At 35.7% G+C, this 20,595-nt stretch overlaps 1 protein-coding gene across 4 annotated transcripts in view; it reads left to right on the top strand.

The window, feature by feature from the left end:
- LOC134842768 (serine/threonine-protein kinase Genghis Khan-like) overlaps nt 1-20,595 on the top strand; it is a 30,009-nt gene that overhangs the window by 8,530 nt on the left and 884 nt on the right. Inside the window, exons 8-28 of one of the 4 annotated variants that reach the window (XR_010162546.1) lie at nt 214-365; nt 727-916; nt 1,242-1,377; nt 3,015-3,254; nt 3,894-4,055; nt 4,331-4,464; nt 4,634-4,898; nt 9,422-10,482; nt 10,696-10,924; nt 11,086-11,158; nt 11,244-11,306; nt 11,782-11,886; nt 12,116-12,472; nt 12,612-12,719; nt 12,975-13,156; nt 14,924-15,011; nt 15,463-15,616; nt 16,680-16,791; nt 17,120-17,375; nt 17,759-17,803; nt 20,117-20,206. Coding sequence is in view for 3 of the 4 variants with exons in the window: in XM_063859246.1 (XP_063715316.1) it covers nt 214-365; nt 727-916; nt 1,242-1,377; nt 3,015-3,254; nt 3,894-4,055; nt 4,331-4,464; nt 4,634-4,898; nt 9,422-10,482; nt 10,696-10,924; nt 11,086-11,158; nt 11,244-11,306; nt 11,782-11,886; nt 12,116-12,472; nt 12,612-12,719; nt 12,975-13,156; nt 14,924-15,011; nt 15,463-15,616; nt 16,680-16,791; nt 17,120-17,375; nt 17,759-17,803; nt 20,117-20,133 (4,129 nt within the window). In the remaining variant the exon portion in view is untranslated. The remainder of the gene's footprint in view (nt 1-213; nt 366-726; nt 917-1,241; nt 1,378-3,014; nt 3,255-3,893; nt 4,056-4,330; nt 4,465-4,633; nt 4,899-9,421; nt 10,483-10,695; nt 10,925-11,085; nt 11,159-11,243; nt 11,307-11,781; nt 11,887-12,115; nt 12,473-12,611; nt 12,720-12,974; nt 13,157-14,923; nt 15,012-15,462; nt 15,617-16,679; nt 16,792-17,119; nt 17,376-17,758; nt 17,804-20,116; nt 20,207-20,595) is intronic. The other 3 variants (XM_063859246.1, XM_063859247.1, XM_063859248.1) reach the window with 3 other exon arrangements.

Here is a 20,595-nt window from a genome sequence, read left to right as displayed (position 1 = left end):
TCGATTGTTTCGAAAAATTTACTAGGATGGGGAAATCTTTAGATTAATAAAATGTTTTAAATCTTTTCAATGTTTAAATCTTTTCAAGAAAGTGCGGAAAATCAATTTTGTTGAACCATAAGAAGGCATTTCATTTTGAAATATCTGGGCTCCGCGCCCTCAAGAATATCCTAGATCCGCCTATCATTTGAGACTCCTCGTCTTGTTTTGTAGTAAGCTCAATGACAAAAATCTCCGCCTCGGAACAGAAACAACTAGTGGTTCTCAAGAAGATTTAGTTGACACTCATATGACCAACGGCTTCTCCGGTGCAAATTTGCAACATTTGAAGGCAGACAAGGAGAAGTTGGAAAAGAAGTGCTCAGGTATGAAAATTCAAAAACATCAATCATTAGCTGGTGATACTTTATGTATATTGACAGAATTGATTAATCGTTGCATACATTTTGGAGAGGGAGTGCAATTCTTGAAGCCACTTCTACAATTTGACCGTATACTTAGAACATGTTTTTTTTATATTTTGACAAAAAATAGACTCAGGTGTTCTTGAGTATTTTGGTACTCTACGCTTGCTTCTAGAACCTACAGTGACATCACCATTAAAACAGTATTGGTTTGGCTGAATTAAATGAAAGTCTAGCTCCAAAAAGAAAGCGTCCTTGGTGCGAGACACTATCATGACAGGTGATCGACTTATTGATCTGACGATCTCAATTTTACGTTTAGAGTTGACGGCGGCATTGGACAAGGCGAGGAACCACGAGAGAATCAACACTCTGTTGAGACAGGAGAAGGTGAAGTTGAAGGATGACCTAGAGAATCTGTACAACCAGATGGGCCAGCAGAGCAAGGAGCTGAGGGAGGCACTGCAGGCCAAGAAACTGGCCAGCCAAGACCACTCTGACATGACACTCAAGTGAGTACTAGATTAGAGCAATATTTTATGCATTGTGTCTTCTTTTCAATTGCATTTGCCAAAATCACGGTAAAAGTCACCTAAAGAATTGGGTTATAAATAAAAACCAGAACGCAAAAGTCCGTAAAAATTAACTTCATTAGGTCATAATTGAGTTCGCGCCTTTTAGCCAACCGTTAAGTTGACTTTGAGGACAATATTGGAGAAATCTGTTGAATCTTTCTACTCGAAATACAAGCTATTTGGAATAAGTCTTAATCATAATCATATACGACAGACTCCTTAATGAGTATCGTCAGCCCAATGAGAGGGTAATGTGTTTTAGACTGAGTGATGCTCAGAAAGAGAAACAGAAGCTAATGAGGGTGTTGAGGGACAAGGACGAGGAGCTTGAGGAACTGAACGCGAAGGTGGACCAGATGTCAACACAGCTGAGGACTGCCAATGCAGACAGACGAAAAGTATTTTACTTATGCCAGATTCTATTCTAAAGTTTTTCACTGGGCTTCACGTTTCTAAGTGACAAAAAACGAAGTGATTTTTAGATATAGAGGTTTTGATGATTTTTAGAGCCGATGAACGTAGTTCAGACTCTTATATAGGTCGCGATGAGTTTTTTGCTTCAGAAATTGTCTTCAGGCTCTAATTTAACTTTTCGCGGTTTGGATTTTGATTTCTTTTAAGTTCAGTTAATTTCTTTTGTTAAAAGGAAGGCAAACTCTCCTTTATCGAAGTGCAAAGGCTACAAAAAACTTGATCGTCTTCAATTTTCGAAAGTCTAATTTAGTAGATTTCCCAGTGGAACAAAAAATTTACCTATTGATCCAGTTTTCTCAAATTGGGTTTATTTTATCGACAAACGCCAAGCATACAGTGTTCTAGAAATTCAAAGCGCTTAGTTTTTTTCAGCGTAATGAACTTTGTGAAGACTCTTAAATGGGTCTTGGTGATTTTTTTTCGCGTTTTTTCAGGAAAAAGTTTTAAAATGCTCCAATAACTACAGATGTGTATTCATACATTTTAATGCCTTTATGATTGCACTTAGGTATATTTGCACTTTCTGAGTTTAATTGAAATTCATCTGCTGAAAGTTGCGTAAATAGCACTCGCCAAATAATAACGTGGAATTGACACGAAAAACCGTGAACGATTTCTAGTTTCGAAAGTGGAATTTAATTTTTAGATTGTCATGAAGTGTTCTAGAAAGTTAAAAAGCTTATAGGGCATCTATTGTTTGAAATACGAAAGGTCAGATTTTTTCAAAAAAGTCACTGTTTTTTTTTTGTTTTCTTGCGTTCATTACTCTTTTCTAACTGCCAGTTGGCCATGTTCTTTGAAATTCGAAAGTTAGATTTTTTCAGAAATTAAATCAGTTTTTTTTTGTTCAATTGAGGTCATTGACTCCTTTACAACTGTCTTTTGGCTACGTTGTTTGGTTTTGCAGTCAATTTAGTACGCCGTGACTCTGAAATGTATTAAAGGTTAATGCACCCAGTGAAGACTCTTATTTAGATCTTGGGGATTTTTTCCGGCAATTTTTTTTGAGTTTTCAGTTCATTTGTATTGTTAAAAGGAATGCAAACTACACTATCGAACAGCATAAGTGTACAGATTACCAAAAAATGCAATCGGCTTCTAGTTTCGTAAGTGGATTTCAATGTTCAGATTTCTCAGCGGAATTAAAACTTTTTTGATTGGGTAAAAGTTGAGTCTAAAAAGCACTAATCATAAACTGCACTTGAAAATCAAGGAGCTTTATGGGCATATAATTTTTCGTTAAAACTCGAATTAGTTTTTTTTTCTGTTTAATTGCGTTCAATACTGTTTACAAACTGTCAGTTGGTTATAATTTTGTATCGCAAGTGGAGCGAAGCTCTGTATCACATCTGTCTGTTTTCTTCAAAAGTTAACGTTGCAAAGTATTTTGGCTAAATATCAGTTTTGTTTCTTTTATTTTAAAAATTCATGATGTCAATAAATACCGACATTCTAGCTTAAAACTTTGATTTTAATTTAAATTAATCTAAACTTTCATTTTAAAATTCAAATTAATTTAATGGGGACCCAAAAGCCTCAATATCTTTGAGTTCCGTTTCAGCTTGAAAACGAGCTGGATGATTCAAAACTAGAACTAAACAGGGAAAAGAGACTCCGGATGACTTACGAGGAAGATGTGAAGCGTCTAGAGGGAGACTTGGACTCTGCGCAGGAGCGAATGATGCAGAGGACTCCAGGAGTGAACGAGTACTTGCAGGAAAACCAGAAGTTGAAGCAAGTGATGGAGCAGAATGCAGAGGAGCATAGCAATGAAATGAAGAAGTTGGAAAACAGAATGGAGGTGAGATTTGAAACGTGATAATTAGACAGTTTGTCTGTTGTCTGATTTTTTTAGTGAAGACACCTATTAGGTCGCATTATTGTTTTTGTTTTTTTTTTCTCAGGAAAATGTATTAAAACTTGTTCTTATCAAATTTGATTTTTTTGCGGTTTGACTTTTGATTTCATTTGTAGTTCAGTTCAAATCATTTGAATTTCGGGGACTTGACATGGATTTCATGTTAATTTGCTGATAAGTAGGCAAATTGTGCTCTCCAATTACGAAATTGCAAATGGCGCAAAAAAGAAATTTGAATGAAAGGTTCGAAAGTGAGTTAAAATTTTTTAATATATTTTTAAAAAAGTCAATTGGTTTTTTTAGTTCCTTTGTTATTTTTTTAGAGTTCATTGTTATTTTTTCAATAATTTGTTGGCTATCTTTGAATAATTTGTTGGCTATCTTTAGAGGATTTTGGTAGCTCATATTTAATCGGACCGAATGATTAGAGTTTCGCATGAAGACAAAAAGGTGTACTTTTTCGATGTTTTCGATTGATGTTTTTGACGTTCGATGTTTTTGGTCCTCAACAAAACCTTCACATCGACGCATTAACCGGCAATAAACAGTATTTTCAGCCCTCGCAATCATTCACCCTTTTAGGAAGTAAGCGCTGAGCTTTCTGAAAGTGAGAGCAGTCGAGCTGACCTGAAGAAAGACTTGTTGCTTCTGAAGCACAACCTGGACTCCACTAGGGAGCAACTGGTAGACCGTGAAACACGTCTGTCCAGACTGCAATCTGACAAGTCACAGCTACTGCACCAGGTAAACTGATATAGTTATACAGCAATGTCAATACGAAGTTTTTTAAAATGAATCTAAGCCGTGCGCGTTGTGTTGTGCCTTTCGCGTCGAAATAAAGGAATTAGATAGATGATTTTTTTTTATCATATACCATGTCTTCCGCGTCGAAATAATCGAGTTCAAGTCGCCAGAAGATAGATGACAATTATCATAATTCAAGTATTCCACATTCAATTTCATCGCTAAGTGTCTTTTCCTGACAAAGTTCTTTCAAACGTTGTGTATATTTGTTCTAGGTGGACAAATATGAGATTCAGATAAAGTCCCTGATGGAGACTTGTTCGAACTTCGAGGCAGAAAACAAGAAACTCAATCAGAAAGTGTCAGTCGAAGAAGAGTTTGATAAGGACGTGGAGAGCATTGCGCGATGGTGCGAAAATTTGTCGTTTCTTAATCAAAGACGTTTCTTTTTTTTATTTTTTTTTTGGATTTATATTAAAATCAAATTAATTTTTTTAGCTAAAATAAGCTCTGCATAATTTTTCCCCAGCGTCATTGAATCATTAAGAAGTCAAGATTGTTATTTCTGAAAATTTTAGGGTAAATGACGAGAAAGAATCTCGGCAATACCTGGAAGACCTCACACGACTTTTGAAAGACGACATGGACCAACTGAAACAAACAGTTCTAGTTGGTGCAACCACGCCGAACAAGAGAGCAGGAGGGGGAGATGATATCACGTGGCAGCAGAGAAGGAACAATAAAGTGGATAAAAAGGAGCTTTTACAGCTGACATCATCATTAGATCACGAGATAAAAGCCAAGGAGGAGGTGACAAGAGAACTGAACGAAGCTAGAGAGAAGGTACGCGGTATTATAAATATAAATATTAATTGGTCAAACTGAATACCGTCTGTTTAAGTTTGGGTCGTGTGGTTTTTTAGACCATTTGTTTTGCTCAAGTTTTATCTTTCGCGGTTTGATTTTTGGTTTTTAAGAGGACTGAACGTAGTGAAGACTTATATAGGTCTGATTTTTTTTATGTTTCAGGAAAGTCTTAATTTTTTTCACGCTCAATTTTGATTTTTCGTGGTTTTGATTTTTCGTGACTCTCGTTTCTTTGTGTACGAAGGGATGCAGTGGCTTAAGGTGGAAGATTTAATACTGTTTCGCAGATTGACTTTTGATTTCTTTTTAATTTCGGTGCATTTCTATTGTTAAAAGGAAGGCAAACTCCAGTATCGAACAGCAAAATTGTGAAGCTCACGAAAAACTTGATCAAATTCTAATTTTGAAAATGGAAATTATTTATCAGATTTCCCAGCGAAATAAAAGTTTTACCTTTTTGATCCATTTTTCTCAAATCGGGTTAGTTTTAACAAAAAAAGTGTCAATCAAAAATTGTTCCAGAAATTCAAAAAGCCCTAAGGCCATCTTTTTTGATATTTAAAAAACAGGTCATGTTAGATAGATATCATTTTATAAATGAACCAAAACATTTATCTGTCTGGTTTGAACATTTCAAAAAGAATCCAACAAACTCACTTTCACTCAAGTCGGTTTTAAATATTTTTCGAGAATGAGGCTAGTCTTTTGAAATTTGACGTATACTTTTGCATCGCCTGTGATGCATGTTTGCTTTCCCCAAGATCGAAATGTTTTTCTTTTCACCGGAATTATTGTAATAATGGTTATTTTCAGCATAAAACTCGTTTCTTTGTGTACGAAGGGATGCAGTGGCTTAAGGTGGAAGATTTTATATTAATTTGCCTCTTAGTGAGAATTCATTTACCACTAACTAGGCCTTGGTGATTTTTTCAGGAAAAGTTCATAAAATTTGTTGACGCTCAATTTTGATTTTTCGCTGTTTGACTTGTAGTTTTTTCTAAGTTTACTTCATTTACTTTGTTGAAAGAAAGGCAAACTCCACCGTTGAACAGCAAAAATTTAAAGGTCAAGAAAAACGTGATCAACTTTTTATTTCCATAAATGGAAATAAATTATCAGATTTCCCAGCGAAATAAAAGTTTTACCTATTGATCCAGTTTCTCAAATTTGGTCAATTTAAACAAAAAAGTATTAATCAAAAATTGTTCCAGAAATTCAAAGAGCCCTAAGGCCATCTTTTTTGATATTTAAAAAACAGGTCATGTTAGATTGATATCTTTTTATAAATGAACTGAAACATTGATTTGTCTGGTTTGAACATTTCAAAAAGAATCCAACAAACTCACTTTCACTCAAGTCGGTTTTAAATATTTTTCGAGAATGAGGCTAGTCTTTTGAAACCCATGATGACTAATTTCGCAAATGGAATTTAATTGCAAGATTACCCAGCGAAAAAAAGTTTTAACTATTGATCCAGTTTTCTCACATTGGGTTAATTTTATCAAAAAAGTGCCAATAATAACTTGTTCCAGAAAATCAAAGAGCTTTAAGGGCATCTTTTTTTTTGAAATTGGAAAGTTGAGATTTTTTTGAAATTTAAGTCAGTATTTTTTTTACTTGCGTTCGCGGACTCTTTTCCAACTGTATGTTGGCTATGTTCAACCTTGCGATTAGGTATAAGTTTATTCTTGTGTCAAAGGTCCTGGGTTTGTATCTTACAGAACCTGTTTTTTTTGCAAACGGTCTTATTGGCCTTATTTTGAGTTGTTTGCATCGAAACAGAATTTCTTTGCTCATCTCTGCATTGAACAAATTGCTTAAGTCTTAAAAGAAATGAAAGTTCAAGTTTTCCATGACAACAATTTTGTTCTTTTACTTTTTTTCTCGGCTTGATATGTTCGAACTATATTTTATCAGCTTAATGGTCTCATATTGCGTCTAAAAATTTGTTTGTAGATGTGTATGTTTCTAGGGTGTGCTTAGCTGTTTTCGGCTTTGTTACCGCTTGGTAAGTTTTCTTCCGATGCTTATTTCACATTCTACTGTCGTGGCATGTTTTTGGTTCAAAATTATTCTTATTCATTCTGATAGATCTAGTTTTTTTCTCGATTTTTTTTCCGATTTTGTTTCCGACTTAGCGGCTGTCTTGTTTTGTATCAGATGAAAGCGCAATAATGAGACTTAACAGTTTTTTTAATGATAATTTTGTCGAAGAAGTTATTGAGGAGGTCAGCCTTTCTGCAATGTTTGGCTTATTTAGTCGGAAAATTGAAAATATGTGGAACTGTTTTTCTAATTTTTTTAGTCACGACCTATCCGGCTTCAATTTGATATTACACTTGACCCCCGTATGAGCTCTGCTTGTGGAAAAAAAAGTCAAAAAAGGGCTCTGCGTGCTAATTTTGTACCACTCTTCGAAAATGGTCGGAACAAAAATCATAAGCTTCAACAAGCATAAACAGAAAGTCAACAGGTAAAGTACGGAGGGACTAATAAGTTGAAAATGAAGCAGCCAAGTGAATAAGGTTGAAAGAAGTTTTCAATTGCACTGCCAGCTCTGAAGATAGAATTAAGTTATCAAGCCATAAGAGAAAATTGGCAAGGTGGATAATCGATAGTGTTAGAAGTTTTTAATGAAATCAAAAGGACCAACCATAGATCAAAGGAAAAGTTGAGGGTGAAATCGTACATTGCAATGCATAAGAAACTTTTTTGATCGTCGTTTCTGGATTCAGTGTTTATTTCATCATGTTTGAAGTTAGCAACCTAATAATGGATTGCTGTCAGGTTTCCCCCGCGGTTGTGAATTGTGCCTCCAATTATGTATACCCAAATCCTTTTAGTTACAAGATACGACAATTTTTGTGATTTTTAAAAAGCTAAGTTTGAAATTTTCAAAACTGCTGTCAGTGGCTGCAAATCTTGCCTCAAAATGTGACGGCTCAAACCCTTTTCAGTTTCCGAGATATAGTATTTTTTAGTGATTTTTTTTTTTCAAAATTTTCAAAGAACTTAAATTTAAAAGATATCACATTTGAAATTCCCAACCCTGAAGTTGGGGTGCTGTCATACTATTCTCAGGAGTTGCAAATTTTGCCTCCAAATTTGACTGCTCAATTGCTTTTTTTTCTAAGTAGGTATCATAGTAAGGTTTAAGTCAGGGGGAGGTTTTTCAAAAAATTTTATCAACCTTTTTTAGGTCGACTAATTTGATTTTGCGAGCTCTCCGAAAATACTAAAAGAACAGTCAAAATTTTTTGGAGCAGCAGGCAAGTTTAAACAAAAACTTTTTAAAAAATTACTACAAAATTGCGATGTTTCGGCGCGCGCGCTCGCCCCTCAAGTTTAGTTATGTTGGCGCCAAAGGCGCCTTTAGAAGATTTTTGGAGTTGGCCAGCCAAAAATGGACCTTTGGGAAAATTTAGCAAAACGATTTGAGGGGGGGGGGGAGGCGGTCGCCCCATAGCCCGCTACTGGTTTAAGTACACTTTTTGGAATGATAGATAAAAAAATATTCAAGAGCTAGATAAAAATTTGTTAAGTCTGTCCAATGTTTTTTTGTTTGTTTTTTCAGACCTTGACAACCTTTTTTTTCTTGGAAAAATTTCAAATTTATCAATTTCTGCAATTTAGTGAACATTGAAGATTTTAAAATAGATGTCAAAGCATTGTCGATCCAAAACTGATTAGCCCATGCAATACAGTTTTATTCAATTCTCTATATGATCAAAAGTTAATCTTTTATCTGTTCCAACACATCCGACGCATAATAATTTTTACGCAACGTGTATTATGAATCACAGTCGACTTCTTGTTGCAAAAAGCGGACAGTCAAAAACCGTAATAGTTAATAAAAGATTACGAAAGCTAGTTTTTAAAATCACAATTCACAAACACAAAAAAAAGCGTCAGTGAACGTCACTAATTAATCATTTTCAGTATTGATTATAAATACATAACACATTATTACGGAACTCTCTCGGTGTCAAATGAAAGCGATCTGAAATGTTTGCTAGTCAGACTAAATTGATTTCTTAGAAATTCCGTAGTGACCATAAAACGCATGTTTCTTGCCCATTTAGGTGAAAAAATACAGTCCCGTATGTTGACAATTAAGATTTACATCGCTAGCTGAAGTTATTTTATAGACTAAGCAGATGACTTGTGCAATCTCTTACTACGATGGTGGTTCGAATAAACAAATAGTTACATTGAGGTCCTGGAGTTAACTTCTGAATTAATAGCCTAGTTTGAGTCACATCGCGGAGTAATTTGAAAACCTATAACAAATCTTCTTACTAATTACCGCTTAGAAGCAAATTAGCTGTTTAATATTCGGTGATACGACTGCTTTATGTATTACTACTACAGTGCTATCTATGACTTTGAACTTAGCGAACAATACAAGTACGAGCAGATGAAATGAATCACTAGTTCAGTCTTAGTTGAAAATCATCTTGATGACACAAATCAATTTCAATGTATTCCGTTAATTTAAGGTCATGACTTTGGAAGAGAAACTAGACGATTATGAACGAGAGCTAGACATTCTCCGCGAGCACATGAATTACTGTAACAATAACAACGAGTTTTCGACCGACCCAGAAAACGATATGAGAGATGCTCTAAACGGTGTCGACAATGGATATTTAACAATCAACACCTGTGGGACAGTGTCGCGGAACGTATCCGATATGTCATTTCTTCATTTTCTTAATGACCCAATGGCAGCTTTGGGACAAAAATATCCCGAAACATCATCAGCTGTCGGAGCAGTTGATTACTCGCCTAGAATGCAAACACCTGTTAGGGATAATGAAGATGCTGAATCTATGAATCATCGACAATCAATGTCACCGGTTGCTGATGTATCGCACCCAGGAGCCCCACCGATTCCAGCGAAAGTTCCTCTAATGTCGCAACATCAGTTATCGGTCAATACCAATGCATCCGACTCTCAATCGAGTTTAACTCCAATCGAATCTGCACAATTTCAATCTAGCCAACACGGCAGCAACAGACCTTTTTCGACAAATCGATCAGTTTCTTCACCTACAGGAGGATCAACGATGACAAATCACATGATGATGCACTCTCCGAGAAGTGTGACTAGTCAAACACAGCACAAGTTTGAAGGTCACACGTTATTGGAACCCACCAAATGTTGTCATTGTATGTCTCTTATGCTGGGACTAGCGCGACAAGCTGTCAAATGCACCTCGTGCTCTTTTATGTGTCATCCAAGATGCGTAGAGAGTTTGCAGCACAGTATTTGCCCGATGCCAGCGGAACAAATGAAGTCACATCTAGGGATTGATCCGCAGACGGGAATTGGAACTGCCTACGAGGGATACGTGAAGATTCCAAGAAGTGGGGGCGGGGTTAAGAAGGGATGGGTGCGACAGTATGCGGTGACGTGCGACTACAAGTTCTTTTTGTTCGATTGTGTCGAGAATGGCGGGAAGAGTCTGTCGAACAGTTCCAGTGGCTCAAATAGCAGTCAGGGTTCGAGTGGATCAGTCAGGAAGACTCTGAAGATCACAGAATGTATTGATATGAAGTAAGTTTTGTTTATTTCAGTTTGATTTCAGTCAGAGCGCAAATAATAAATCTGCAAGTTTGTAAAACAAATTTAGAAATTTTGAGGTTTTTGTTGGCGCTAACTTCTTCTAATTTCGTGGAGATCAATTTGAGGGGATATTTTATGAGTTTTTTGGCAATGCCAAAGAAAGGTTTTTTGAATTCGGTTTTGGAAACGTATTTGTGGTTTTAGAGACGAGAACTTTTCTGTGAGTTCAGTGACCCAGAATGACGTGATCCATGCGAGCAGGAAAGACCTGCCGTGTATCTTCAAGATCTGTGGCAGCAGCACCAGAGCCCCCACCCTCACCAAACACACTGTGCTCTGCCTGTGTGACAGCGAAGAGAAGTGCAACAAGTGGATTGCGGCTCTGAGGGAGTTGTACTCTTTGTTAAACAAACACAATCTACTCGCACCACCGGTAAGAGTTCAGAGTATTTTCTCAGATGTGTAGAACATGCAAATTATCAAGGAAAAACATCCGAATGATCAACAGTTGCTTGGAGAGTGATTGATAGAAGTATTTATGAATCGACAAGGAGAAGCGAAAGAGTTTCAGTTTAATTGACTGACTGTTCTAAGGTTTTGGAAGCCAAAGAGGTGTTGGATAACTCATTGTCTCTCCTGAAGTTTGCATCTTGCGCAACTCTAATAGGTAAATCTTAAAGTGGTTCTGAAATTTTAATTTCATAATTAGTCATATTGCCGAGTTTCCAAAACAGGTGTGACTTTTTTTTCAGATCCGAATCGAATTGCCATTGGGGCCGAAGAGGGTTTGTTCTGTGTCAATCTTCTTAAAGACAGTGAGTATCACCATGAATACTATATGATACTCTGTTGCATCTGATTATTCTTCCTTTATTGTACGATATTCGGTGTGAATATTTCAGGCATGAAAGGTAACTAACTAAGTGTTGTTTTCCACATATTTTGCGCTTGACCTTTCTTCTCCGTGTTAGCCCTAAATTATAATTTCTGTGTCAAATGGCAAGTGTGAATTTTTGAAGAATTGGTCGCAGTATTGATCTGTTATCCTGATGTCGCGGTTCCATGGAAAAAAGTTTTGCTACCAGTCTCTAGTTGGTGATGGGGTTGGGGCCTTAATGATGTGTTTGTCTCAAGCGAGTATTCGATTTACGAGTTTATTTTGTTCTACGATCTAGTTCCTTGATTTTCCCTTCAGATCACAGCAAGGACATCGAAGCACGTGGTTTTGAATTAGTCTTCGTATTTTTTTGTACTGTGTACTTGCATGTTTTTAAGGGAGTTTCGTTTCAGCCATCTGCAAACTGGGTGACTCGAAGAAAGTGGTTCAGGTGGAGATCATCAAGAGCCAGAGTGACTCCCTCCACAGCATGCCAGACTCTTTCGTCATCCTCTCGGGTGCATACTTCGATTTATGTCCAATCTATTGCTATGTGCAAACACAATGCTAAAACACTTTTATGGCATAATTGGTGATACGATTGGTCCTATATTTAATAAATAGAAGAACTTTGTATTATTGCTTACTGATTAATAATAATCTGGCGAAAAGTGAAAAATGAGGTTCACTTACTTAAGAAAAAAGAAATTGCTAAAATAAGGATTTCAAAAACTTTGACAATTTTAGGAAAGACGAAGCAACTCAAACTGTTCCCTACCTCAGTCTTGGACGGCCACGAACTAGACGTGATCAAGATACCAGACTCTAAAAACTGCTCTCTCTTCACAATGGGACAACTACCTCCCCACCCGACCACAGGTCAAAGTGGGGCTAATCTACTCTGCTTTGCTGTTAAAAACAATGTCTACACTTTAGAAGTGTCGGCAAAAACACTAGCCGGCACTAAGTTGACTCCTAGTAAACTGACTGTGTTGCCGGGTAATGTTCAATGGATGAGGTTGCTGGATTCTGGAAAAGTGCTATGTGGTTATCCGAGTGGATTCGCGACTATGAATCTGAATGACAAAATGATGACACCAGAAAGTTAGTATATGCCCTGATTTTGGTCTGATTTTCAGATGCTTATAACGAAGCTACGATTAGTTTGGTCGCACGTTTAATTTTTGATTTTTTTAATGCGTTCGATGTCAGACTCTGAATCAGTTTGAGCCTGTGTGTTTAGTTCTCGTGAATCCTACAGATCGTAGTTTGGGCTTCCTGGTGAAGAGTCAACTGGATGCTCTGGCAGGACATGCAACCTCAGAAAACACATACTTCTTGTGCTTCTCAAGTATGTTTCTTGCTTTGTTTGTGTGAGATAGTGCAAGTTAGTGCTTTTGTTCAAACATGAAAATCAGTGAACAAGAGCATAAGGCAGGGATGATAATGTCGAATAAGAAGCCTAAAGCTCTGTAACTAATAATGGGTTTAGACCTAGCTTTCTCAATTCTACTTCAAAATTTGATGACCAAACTGCGCTGTGAAGATTACTTTGAAAATCTGGCTTATGGGATGACTTGGGATAATTTGAAAATGATTGCTCCAGGATCTGGACTTGTCGTGGACAACAGGGGCAACAGATGTTTTGCCGAGGACTTGCAATGGCCCATCCAGCCTTCTCACGTGGTTTTCTCTCCCCCTGATCATGTCATCAGCTTCAGTCCCCAGTCTGTCGATGTATTTGATGTGCACACCATGAACTGGTTGCAGACCATACCTCTCAAAAAGGTATCCCAGAGGTTTTTGTTGGACCATTGAAATTAAATTGGAACATTGTATTCGGGTTTTTTTAGTTTTTGTTCCGACCGTTGAAAATAGGGAGAAACTTTGAATTTGGGTAGGTTTTAGTTTTTTTCCACGCAAAATCAGGTACCACAAATTACCAACGGACTGGGAGCTCGTTATATGGAAATTTACTATTTTTCTAGACTTTTAGTCTAATCGATCGCGTTACTTGCTCGAAAATTCTTGAAGTTACTATAAAGAAAACTAGTTCCCCGTTGTTGATGTATTATTTAGCGCTTAATTGGCAAAAAAAGTTTTGAAAAACAATTTAAAATATTGTGTGCGAAACATAAGAAAAAAAATTGGAAATTAAATAAAATATATTTTTTTTTCCATTTTTTGGTTTGTAATTCAATTTTTGAATACAAGTATTGCCGATTATGACTAATTCACATATTTTATGTTCGATTGTATAGTTCTCAAAACACCCTACGCACTAAAAACGACCAATATTGAAGAAACGAAAGAAAAAAAAATATTATTATTTTTTTCAAATGAATATGGTTTGAACCAGGGTGACCACTTGGTCACTATTTTAGTGACCAACACTATTGGTCACTATTTTTTCAATGGTCACTAAAAGTCACTATTTACAACGGTTTTTGGTGACGGACCCTAAATTTTGTTTTATTTAGTCCTCCTTTGTTTTATTTTGAGATATCCATTTCCCATTTGTGGTTGCAGACCCTAAAAATTTTCTAAGTGTGCTTTTGGCGCCAATATATACTAATATTGAGGGGGAGGCGCGCGCCGAAAAAATGCAATTTTTTTCAAATTTTAAAAAGTGCCTAAAAACGACTTTTTCAGCCTGTTTATTCAAAATTATGCCTGCGGCGAAGAAATTTTGGCCAAAACGGACTTTTTAGTGCTTTGGCAGAGTTTGAAAATTTATTTTGGTCGACATTAAAAAAAGGTCGACGAAAAATTCGAAAATTGTCATAGTCACTATTTTTCTCTCATAAAAGTGGTCACCCTGGTTGGAACATTCTGTGCTGTTTGCACAAAAACGGGCTATCCTTGTTTTTCTTTCTTGTTTCCCAAGAAAAATCAGGTACCACAGTTATTGGATTGGTATAACATATTAAAGCCAGTGTCCCAAAGACAGTATTTTTTCCAGTGTCGAGAAAAATCGGTTGAAATTTTTAGATTTTGTCTTATTTCGAGCGAATAAAGATTTTTCCTCAAATTTGAAATGTGCTTATGGTTTTCGGCTATAAACTTAACTTGAAAAAATAAATATTACTCAGTATTACTCAAGTGAAGTTTGCAAATTCTTTCAGTGCCTTGGGAATATAATTTTAAGGACGAAAGAAAAATGTTCTAAGTGTTTTTGATTTTTTTTTTCATGTTTATTTGATGGAAAACTGATGTCAAGTGTACCTAAATTACTTTTAGTATCAAAATTCTAAGCTTTCAACTAGGTTCTCTCATCACACCAAAAAGAAAAAAAACACTCAATTTGAAAAAATCTTTGTTTGTAGTTTTTTAAAATATGGTCGGAACAATCTATGCTGCTTGCTAAACTACCTTTGTTCTCATATGGAAGTTTTTGCATCTAAAAAAGTGAAACTCATTACATTTAAATTACATTCAAATCTGGAGTAGCAGAATTTTGCCAGTTTTAGTTATTTATCGTGGTGTTATGGTGAATTTGGTTGAATTTGCTGTTGACGTTATTTTCTATGAAAATAATATTGACAATTTTTTCAGAGCACACCTTTGACAAGTGACGGGAAACTGGTTCTCTGTGGGGGAGATGTTCCCAAAATTGTGTATTTACACAACAAGTCTAAACATGGTAAGCATGCTATTGAAGGTCAATCAGCGACGTGAAAACAAGTTAATGTTTTTTCCGGAAAAATGTTTCAGGCCCAACACTGTTTCAGACCCAAATTTGATTATTTGCGGATTGCGTTTTGATTTCTTTATTATGCGCTCTCTAAATTCTTTTGCAAAATGGAAGGCTTGATATATAAATGACTTTTTCTTTCAAATGTGGATTTTAATTTTAGGTTTTCTTCACGGAATAAAGAAATTATCTATTGATCCAGTTTCCTTAAATTGCCTATCATAAAACATTCTGGAAATTCAAAGAGCTTTAAGTTGATACATAAATTTTTTTTCAGTCTTTTTTTGAATTAATTGACCTTTTTCCAACTGTCTTCTGGCTATGCTTATTTCTCTATACGTCATCTAATATCTATAATATTATCCTTTTATGAAAATGATTCTGAATGATTTTTTTCTAGGTGCTGAAGAAGTGTTCATAACATCTGCGGGTCTGGGAAAGTCTTTTACTTCGACTGGGTCCATCAACGGAGGGGGATCTAGTAGCGCGAAGAGCAGAAGAAGGTTTTCGTTCACCAAAACTAAAGACGATGAGAGAGAACAACTTGCCAGAGCGTGAGTTTTCTTTCGTGTGATAAAATAAATTATCTACAAAACTTATCAAATAAACGAAAAATGTAGTAGACAGTTTAAGTTACATCAGTCCTTTGACTATTTCAATGATGAGGGGAAAGAAATCACTCTGTGAAAACACTTTATTTAAATATCATGAAAATATTGAGTTTTCTGAGGATTAATATGCAAGGTTATGTGGCGGTTTGTATATTTACCTTAGTGATAAACCTTTTTCCGTATTTTTTTTTCAAACAATTCAACGGTTCATTTTATTAGCCTCTCAAGTTGCTGCTATTACCTTTAGTCACTTAGCGTAGAGACGCTTAGATGACAAAAAATTAGCCGACAAACTATAGCTTGACTATTGAAACTTGCGGACGACTTGAAAATTTTTAATTTCCTACAAGAAAGACTTCAGGCACACTGGAATCATAGCCCTTTTTCGTCCCAAACATGTGCATGAAATGTTTGGGACGAAAAAGGGCTATGATTCCAATAGGCCTGAAGTCTTTCTTTTTGGAAATTAGAAATTTTCTCAAGTCGTCCGCAAGTTTCAATAGTCAAGCTAAAGTTTGTCGGCTAATTTTTTGTCATCTAAGTTTTCACATGAACTGATTGAAACCATCTAGCTATAATTGAAATCATTTTGATTGTTTGCTCATATGGTGCGGGTAAATAATTTTCAAGAAGTTTTGTCCTACAGTTCTTGTGAATTAAAAAAAAATTCTTCGATATAAATACTTTTTATTTTACTTTTTTGTACTTATTTTATTATTTTTGCTTTTCATTTTCGATTTCATTTCACTTATCATTTTATAAATACATAAAATTTTTCTGAAATGATTCCATCAACTATATTTTGAGTTTGTCTAATGAGCTTTCATGATTTCAAAGTGCAATAGAGATTAGATTGATTGATGTTCGTCTAGAAAAAAATTGAAAATAGGAAATATATTGCGGTTTTTCAATTAGTGATTTTTTTCAAATGTAATTTCATATAGCATATGTTTTTTGTATCGCAAGTGAGCAATAGTTATGAGCTAATTCGATTTGTTTGGTTTAGCTTAAAGAATCTAGACGAGGACAAGAAGAGTAAACTGATCTCGGGGCCGACCAACTTCTCCCACGTGTCTCACATGGGACCCACTGCAGGACTACCCATCCTCAGGGACCTCGTGAGTCTATCATAATGTCTCTTTCATCATCTGTTGAAAATTGTTGCTCTAAAACTCCAACTCCAACTTGAGTTGATTGAGACTTGACCATAGTCAACTCATTTTAGACAGTTAAACAGTAAAAGGGACTACACCAACTTACCGAAAACTCTAGTTGTCAAAGTTCTAACTTGTTTGTTTAATTTGAGCGTTTTAAGATGCTTATTAGCGGAGAATTGTGTAATGAGAGGTTACGCTGCAGTTCATCGACAAAATTATTTTTCTTGTTGTAAAAGATATGATCGCTTAATCATTTCAGGTTTCACTCTGATATCGTTTTTTTTTTCAGAATGTAAACCCGCACCAAGTGACCGGATCCTCGGATATCATCAGGATGAACAGCATGATTCTCTCCACTCCAGCCAGAAACAAAATGATGGCCAATATGAATAGTACCAACTCTTCACAAACCGCAGGGCACAATCTAGTGTCGGTGTCTTCGTCTAATGCCGGCCATGCTCTTCCTGTGACGCAATCTTCTTCGACAGGAATTTCCAGGAATATCCTGCCTAATAGACCAAATGTGATGTCTGAAATCATTCAAAGTGAGTATACTATTGCAAGATTGGACGACTGAATAGAGAATCTTAAAGTTATCACATCATACTCAAAATGTCATGACCTTGAAATATGTTTGTATAGTGGACTAACACTTAAGAGCAGCTTTCTATATCCCGAAGAAAACCGATTTTTGTTTAATTTTTACCTGCTTCTGAAGTACTAATATTTTTATAGGTCGAAAATGAGAGGTGAGAATTTCATGATTTTTCCATGATATATCTGTCGCAGCTACCTTTTCCTATCTTTGTGTCGTGAAACAGATCTCATTCAGAGACCAGTATCAACGGAACACGTGTATTGTCGGCTCTACTTTGAAATCGGGATTATACGTATTTTTTTTGTGAACAGCAATCGTAATTTGTTTCAGATCCAGTCCCTTTTATGGACAATGACGAGGAGAAGCCGAGAATAGGTAAAGAGAAAATTAACTGTCTTGATTCGATCCGAAGTTTGAAATTGTCGGTAAAGTTCACGCGCATGTGGCATGCATCTTTTTGAACGTTTTTGTAAACACTTTGCTGACATTTGCTGAGCGTTGATCACCATTGTGACTAGAAAAAGCGTTTTAACCGAGAACTTGACTATGCTCCCGTGAACAATTTTGCTTACAGAATTCACTCGTGAAATGTTTTGAGATTCATATCTTATATATTAAATGAATGACACGTTTTCAGCATAAGGCTATCGTTTAAGGGGCTATCGAGCGCAACATTTAAAAAGGCTTAGATCAGTACTTTTAGAATCACTCAGAGCGAGATGAACACGATTCAACTTAAGGCTTAGACAGTACCTGCCCACTTTTTTTTCCAAAATTTTGCGTTTACAGATTCATTTCAGTCTGGAACGAATCCTTTAAAAACAGCAACCTCTATGCTAAGAAAAAAACTTCTTGCAAACCCGTTCGGTCCATGAAATAAATGGAAATGTTTCAACGTTTCACAGCTTCAAAAGCTTGCTTAGAAAAACTGAAATTTTTCGCGAACCGAGTCAGTCTATGAATTAACCTAAAATAATTCAACGTTTAATAGCTTTTACAGCTTGCTCACAAAAACTGAAAATTTTCGCGAACCAATTCAGTCTATGAAATAACTTGAAATTAATTAAAGTTTCATAGCTTGATGAAAAGCTAATTTAGAAAAACATAACCTCTTCCCGAACGATTCAGTCTATGAAATAACATGAAATAGTTCAAAGTATCATAGCTTTAAAAGCTTGCTTAGAAAAACTTCAACTTTTTGCGAACCGATTTGGTCTACGAAATAACTTGAATGATTTCAAAATTTCTAATTTCTAGCCTAAAAAGCTTGCTTAGAAAAACTTAAACTATTTTTGCTCACGTTTAGACTAGAGGTGACGACTATGTATGAGACGACGAAGGTTGTGGGGTCGGTTCCTGTCGGGAGCTCAATTTTTTAAATTGAAGTTTTTTTGAAAAATTTATTTGTCTTACTCATTGGTCTGCTTATTTTCATCAGCCGATTTCAGCAGTTCTTAGTCTTATTGAAAATCATTTTGTCTATTTTACTGTTTTTTTCCCGCAAATTTAGAGTTTTGTCTTTCATTTTTTTCGTCATTCAAGCGTCAATGAACGCAGTGAAGACATTTAAACGGGTTTTTATGATTTGTTTGTTTATTTTTCAGGAAAAAATTTTAAAATTTGATCACGGCAAAAATGATCTTTTGCAGTTTGATTTCGTTTTATTTTCAAGTTCAGTTCAAACTTAAATGCTAAAAGGAAGGGAATTACACTGGCGCGAGAAATTGTAAACGACTTAAGGATTCAAAGTGGATTTATTTTATTAGCTTTGTCAGCGGAATAAAAATTTATCTATGTAGTTTTCTGTAAGTGGGTTTTTTTTCATGAAGAAAGTGTGATCTTATACTTTTTCAAATGTAAAGCTTTAGTTTGATATTTTTTCAAAATTCAAAAGTTTTAAAAAAAGTCAAATAATTTTTTTCTGCTTTATTTGCGAGCATTGACTTTTTCCAACTGTTTATTGGCTATCTATTGCTTTGACGGTTTCTTCAGCCTAAATGATTTTGGTTTATGTGATATCGGTTAAGTTGCCTCATTATCCTTTTTTTGAGGGACGAAAATTTGGTTTTATGCGTATGTGCTTCGGGGATGAGTTTCAAGTTTTATGACAGTCTTTTTTGGCTCAGTGGTCATCTACACAAGTATGGTTTGCTTAGTTAGCACTTAATAGGTGAAGTTTTGTTTGAGTAGTATTTTAACACAGGTAATTGTGCCTGTCGACATGTTCTCAAGTTCAACTTCACGCGATGCAAACCTTTAAAAATTTATGTTTGATGTTTTTGAGAGTCAGGGCATAGTGAATACTCTTATATAGGTCTTGGTGATTTAAATTGAAGGCAGAATTTAATTTACAAATTTCCCAGCGGAATAAAGTTGTACTTATTGATCCAATTTTCTTAAATTGGGTTAATTTTATCAAAAAAAGTGTCGATCATTAGTTATTCTTGAAGTTCCAAGGGCTTTAATTCCATATATTTTTTCTTTGAAAATTGATCTTTTTTTGTCGCAAAATAAGTCAGTTTTTTCTATTTCCTTATGTCTTTTCCAACTGTCTGTTGGCTATGTTTTTCTTCCGTGCTATTTTTCTGATGAAACCCTATTTGCACGAAGCTCGGCTTCGCCTCAGCGTTAATGTTTGTTGTAAATTTAATTGTTTTGCCCAGCATACATTGACTGTGTTTTCAACAGCTCACGAAATGTGGTAAACTGACCTTCAATCACAAACTGAATTGAATGCAGGTAGGGACAATCAGACTCTTGAAGGCGGAAGTAAAATGAGTGAGCCCTCCTGTTCTCCTGCCTATTTTGATTGGTTTTATCTTTAATTGAAAGGCTTCATTGTCAGTGTACTGCAATAGGATTATTCTCGTGCCTGAAAGCCGAAAGCACAACTTTTCAACTAATTGACAAGCTTAAAACGGTCATAACTTGTATACGACATACGCCTAGTATACTGAATTCTGACAGGCTTACTTAATTTTCGGGCATTCGGTCCTTCTGTTGTTCCCGTCCTGTAATTTTTCAGGCTTTCCTTTCACTTACTTCTTTTAATGACTGAATTTGACTGATTTCACTTAATCGATTGCTAATGCTTCGCAATTGTATCCGCGCAATGGCGTTTACTGGAATGCAGAAGTCGAAAAAAAATCGGTTTTTATATCAATGAT

Source organism: Symsagittifera roscoffensis, chromosome 3 (assembly GCF_963678635.1).
Source record: "Symsagittifera roscoffensis chromosome 3, txSymRosc1.1, whole genome shotgun sequence".
In the NCBI taxonomy this organism is placed as follows: domain Eukaryota; kingdom Metazoa; phylum Xenacoelomorpha; order Acoela; family Convolutidae; genus Symsagittifera; species Symsagittifera roscoffensis.
Note: the sequence above shows the minus strand (reverse complement) of the source record. Positions and strands in the feature narration are given on the sequence as shown.